General features: G+C 38.1%; 1 protein-coding gene across 1 annotated transcript in view; it reads right to left on the bottom strand.

Moving 5' to 3' along the window:
* The window catches only part of LOC103397220 (cAMP-specific 3',5'-cyclic phosphodiesterase 4D-like), a 24,240-nt gene extending 21,739 nt beyond the window's left edge, over nt 1-2,501 (bottom strand). Inside the window, exon 1 of the mRNA XM_008335440.3 lies at nt 2,263-2,501. Coding sequence (XP_008333662.2) covers nt 2,263-2,501 — 239 coding nt within the window. The remainder of the gene's footprint in view (nt 1-2,262) is intronic.
* Nucleotides 2,502-5,668: the final 3,167 nt, after the last annotated feature.

Genomic DNA, 5,668 nt, shown 5'->3' on the forward strand with positions numbered 1-5,668 from the left:
TGACTCCAACTATCTGCATGTCCTCCCTCACTGCATCCATAAATCTCCTCTTTGGCCTTCCTCTCTTTCTCCTACCTGGTAGCTCCATCTCTAACATTCTTCTGCCAATGTATCCACTGTCCCTCCTCCGCACATGTCCAAACCATCTCAATCTGGCTTCTCTAGCTTTTTTTCCAAACCTTCCTGTCTGTGTTGTCCCTCTAATGACCTCATTTCTGATCCTGTCCATCCTTGTCACTCCTATAGAGAATCTTAGCATCTTTAACTCGGTCACCTCCAGCTCTGCCTCCTGTCTTCTGCCTATTGCTAGTACCTCTAAACCAGGGGTGTCAAATTAATTTTCACCGGGGGCCACATCAGCAATACAATTCCCCTTAAAGGGCCAGTTGTAAATGGAAGAATGTATGTGTGAATGCTTTTTAAGCTCCCGTGTTTTTTGATACGTCATTTTTTAACACAGTTTTACTAAAACATTTTTTTCTCATCTTAACCTTTACAAACTTGGCCAAGTTCTTTAGAAACCACCTGTGTCAAAATCCTGAGTCATGGCAATCTTGTAGTGTCACTGGAAGGCCCGCTAATGAGTGAATAACTATCCCCTGTTGAATTATCTGTGCACTGAATGTATCTGATTGTATACATCTGGTTTTTCAGGGAAAACAATATCACACTGCTCATGTGAAGGGCTGTAAAACTCATGTATCAAATATGATACGTTTAACGTTATAGGGTTAAGTCAGTTCAGATATTTTCTTTTATCATCTTGACCACTTTGGAGTCATGCAAGAAATCCCCTCCAATTAACAAATTATTTGCTTTGTCAAAGCAACTGGAAAAAGGAAACAGATTATTGAAACCTTGAAAATAAGGTTTGAGTGGTCTGAAAAGTCACTTACTTAATACCCCAAGAATAAAAGCCACCAGGAATCAAAAAAGGAAGTCTAAGGTTACTTCAGGACATTGGTTTTCTTTCCCATTTGTCTGTCTAAGCCTGACTGAAATGCAAGGTTTTCAGTCAATATTTTATTTCCTGTCGGCCTTAGTGTACAGAGAAGGTAACTGTAGAGCCGGCAGAGTGGGGGAAGCAGCTATCAACATATAATAAGAATAAGAATAGGCCGGCCAAAGTGTGTTTGTATGTTTTTATCACGTATGGAATGTGCCCGATTACAGCGCAGTGGGAACAGGGACTAACTGTATAAATACATAAATGGATATTTGAACTGAGAGCACAGTTGAAATTGTGTTCATGTTTATTTTATGTGCGATACTGAAGGTACAATTTGATATTTTGGAAAACATGATCCATGAAATTTACTCGCTAATACTTTGTCACCGTCAATGTCGTTTGTGATGCCGGACACTGAAGAACAGATGGGAGTGGGAATTTTGTGAAGCAGTGATTTTTGTGAAATACCTAGTCAACAACCTTTTGCTTTAAGACAAAAACTGCATAGGGAGTAATATGGGGGAAGTAGAAATGTTTTGATACATTAACTCAGGGATTCTCAAAGTGTGATGCGTGCACCCTCGGGGTCCGTGAGCTGCCACTAGGGGCTGCACGAGACAAAAAAATGGAATGGCATTTTGGAGTGGATTTTTAAAGTAGACATGCAAATAAATATTTCCTTGATAATCAAAAGCTGACTTTTTTCTTAATAAAAAGCAGACTATATGTATGTTCAAAAGAACTGTAAATATTGCACATTAGTCAACTGAATCAAATTAAATTTAGTTAACTAATATAATTTTGATATTTTGTTGACTTAAATAAAGACAGTTTAATTGACTAAATTGAGGCAGTGGTGGCCATTGGTGGTTAAAGAAGCGGACTCGGCTCCGAAAGGTTTTAGGCTCGAGTGCACCAGCTACCAAGTTACCACTGAGGTGCTCTGAGCATGGCACCGTCCCCACACACTGCTTCCCGGGCGCTTAAGCTGATAAGTTTGAATTTTTCATTGTGTGTGCATATACAATGACAAATAATTCACTTTTTTTTTTTGACTAGGTCAGTATTCAGTATTCACCTCATCCTTTGTGGACCACATTGTAAAACATTTCTAGGAGTACCTACTCCTGTCAAGCAGACCATTATTTAACACACTTAGATAACAGTTTATGATTTAACACACTAACTATAAATTATATTTACACCAAAATAAAATGAACACTTCCAGTCACAAGTACTTTCCACCAGGGTTACAGTCCAAAACCCATTCCGTCCTGACATTGATACTCAGAATAAACTCAAAACACACTCACATGTCACTGGCAATGGAGGAGTTACGGGACATGGACTTAGGAGAGAGGTCGTAGTCGCTGTCGGAGCGGTACAGGAACGACTTTCTCCGCTGGCTGTGGACAAAATTGGCCTGCAGGATGAGGCCTGAGCTCGGGCTGGCCATCGGGTCCAGGGGGCTGCGACCTGATGACGTGCCATTGTCCACATCGAAACTGCAGAGAAAAGAAAATAACGAGATAGGAATCAAAATATGACACATCTGCAAAGTTTTATTCAGTATTACAAACTGCTAGAGAAGTTGGTACACATACTCAGATTTTTGCACTGAGTCTCAAAACCCAAATCAATTTCCAGTGAAGAGGTCCACTGAGGAACCTTACAAGATTGAACAGTCACACACAGTTATTTTGTTATTAATTTGTAATGGGGGAAATAATTATACATTTGACTGCTAAATCAAACTCAGATGAATGCTTTAATAATTATTTTTGTTAAAAAGTGTTGATGTAAAACCACATTTTAGTAGATTGGACTAGTAATTAGACAAAAGTAATAAGAATTCATCATGAAGCAAAAACACATTGAATTTTATTCCTTGTCAAAATGCATGATAAACCTTGCATGTTGCAGGGCTGGACAAATGTTACAACAAACTATTTGAAGAGTCAAATAATGTTTTTTTCTTCATAAAAATAGCTCTGTGTTCTCTTACTACATTTACAGTTCCTCAATCTGAGTATGATGTGTACATCTCCCAAGAGCCAACATTAGTGCCACTCATACGGTATATTGAGCTTCACTGGCTGAGATAAGATAAAGATAAGATTCTTGTGAGGTTAATTTTTGAATTATAATCAGCAGGCCACTCATTACGTGGCTGATTAGTTGATTACAATAGCGGCAGAGTAATTGGGTCATCGCCAAAAAGTAACTACTAGCGCAGAACGGTAACGTCAAAACCTGCTACATACAAACGCATACAGCACTAAATATGCAAGGGATCTGTCAGACTCATTTGCGATACTGAGGTCATCATGTGCTCTCTCATAGTCAACTGAGCCAGCGTCCATCCAGGTGGTGACTAATACCTGGCATTGCAGATAACCTCCTTGATGCTATGGCACAGAATTAATCCTGTGTTTTGTGGACGTTGAGTGTGTGTGTGTGAGGCACTGTGACGCATAATTCACACACGGATGACGACCACCACTGACATCATCTGACTGAAGTTTTAATCTGATGTCACTTACAGCTTCGAACCACTTTAGTTCAATGCTTTGTGAAGTTGTTCCTATTTTAAAGAAAAGCCATGTAAAACAAGGCCGAACATTCAAATTATCCTCAGAGGAACCTTCTGAATGTGAGGATTACAACGCTTACAGCTACAGTACTACAGCACAATCTGGTCAATATTAATAAGGTGACACGATTTATGGCCCATTGAAACAAGTTTAATCTGTATGATGTCCTTTTTCTTTATTTTGCATGCCTCACATTATTTCTAGATCAGTTTAACATTATCACTTTGAATTATGTTGCATGATTTGTCTGTTGGTAGAAATCACTGTGTGTAAAGTTATCCTGACACATCGGTGGTGGTATGTACTGTAGGTGGTCTGTCGTCGCCTAAGGATGCACTAATATGTAGGTGCAATGGGTAGAGTCCTGCTTCGGAGCACTCGGTGTTATTAACCGGTCTCAAATCAATAACACAAATCAGTCTCATTAAAGTTATCTTTAATTGTTATATTATCCTACTAATATAGCAATGATGTATTACTTGAAGTATTACACATACACTACAATCAATAGTATTCAATAACAATTAAATATCTGAAGGATTTTCTGGAGTTCTTGGCAAATTGGGTGGCTTCAATGAATAAAGTTACAACACAGACAGTTTACAAAAATAATCAAATTTATTAATACAACACTGTCAAGTTAATGATGGTGATTGAACTCATAAACAATGATCACAACAACAAAACAAGGAATAAGTGTGTGTGTAGGTGTGTGTGCGTGTGTACACGAGTGGTCGTGTAAGAGAAAGAGAGAGAGATGTTGCCTCTTAGCAAGCGACTGAGCACTCGAGTCGTGTTCACATACGCGACTGCGCAGTGGAAGAAGAACTGCGAGGTAGAAGGAACGGTGTTCTGAAGTTTTCTCCTACCTATAGTTTTTTGCTCCGCGAGTCAACTGCCAATTTGCCGCTGCAGACAAGCCATAGTTTTCTGTTACCCCGCCGTTAAACAAGGTTAGTTTCTTGTATTTTTAATACTTTATATGACCAGTATGCAATGCAGTAAACTTATTTCAACTTTGCCACGTGCACGAGATCGTGTCTGAATGCAGTTTGAATAGCTAATACTGCGATTTATTGTCATTTTCATATAGTCATATAACTTGCCTATATAGCCTCCGATTTTTTCAGCTGTTTTAAAACAGTACCTTACTAAATTTGCGTCATTTTCTTGTAGTCATCAAACTTCCTCATGTAGCCTTCGAACTTATGTGTATGCAATTCGAATGTCTAATAGCGCTGTAATTTTCCAGCTGTTTTAAAACAGTACCTTACTAAATTAGCAGGGTTTACAGTATTTCATAAGCTCGTTTACAATTTTCTGATAGTGCCCTACAGACTTGGATGGAAGTGTATGGACCCCTGACATTTGTCCATGAAATTAAGTATTTCTTCCATTGAGTTATTGATCGCTATGTTTTCTTACGTATATAATCGGTTTTTTCCTTTGTGTGCATTGGAATTACACAAAAACGGAGAAAAGGGCAAATTTCACATAATTTCTAACCATTTTATGAATCTTGTGTGAACTTATATCAGAGTTGCCTTTTTCTCTGAGAGAAATACTTTTAATATATACATTTAATAGAAAAAAGTCACTGATCTTTTATTCTAAAATATCTTACATTGGATGAATTGGGGCTGAAAGTTATATAGCAATGCACATAAACATTTTTAACTTCTGTCTATGATGCTTCTTAGTCATCACAGGGGGGCTAACTTCTTGTGGACAGGACTCATGTTCACATTTTGACCAGGGAAGACAGATGGCTTGAGAGAAGCATAAAATGAGCCATTTTTGTTAACCTGGAAAAAAACAACACTCAACAGAGGAGGTGGGCTGAGAAACACCCTATCACGCACAATGTACAGTGGTATGAAAAACTTTGGGCACCCCTGATCATTTTCAAGATTTTCCTTTATGTTTCATTGGTTGTTCAGAACAGCAATTTCAATTAAATATATCATATAGCAAACAAACACAGTGATATTTAAGTGAAATGAGGTTAATAGGATTTACAGAAAGTGTGCAATAATTACTTAAACAAAAGTAGGCAGGTGCATAAATTTGGGCACCCCAACAGAAAAATTACATCAATATTTAGTAGATCCTCCTTTTGCAGAAA

Source organism: Cynoglossus semilaevis, chromosome W (genome assembly GCF_000523025.1).
Source record: "Cynoglossus semilaevis isolate Cse_v1.0 chromosome W, Cse_v1.0, whole genome shotgun sequence".
Classification (NCBI taxonomy): domain Eukaryota; kingdom Metazoa; phylum Chordata; class Actinopteri; order Pleuronectiformes; family Cynoglossidae; genus Cynoglossus; species Cynoglossus semilaevis.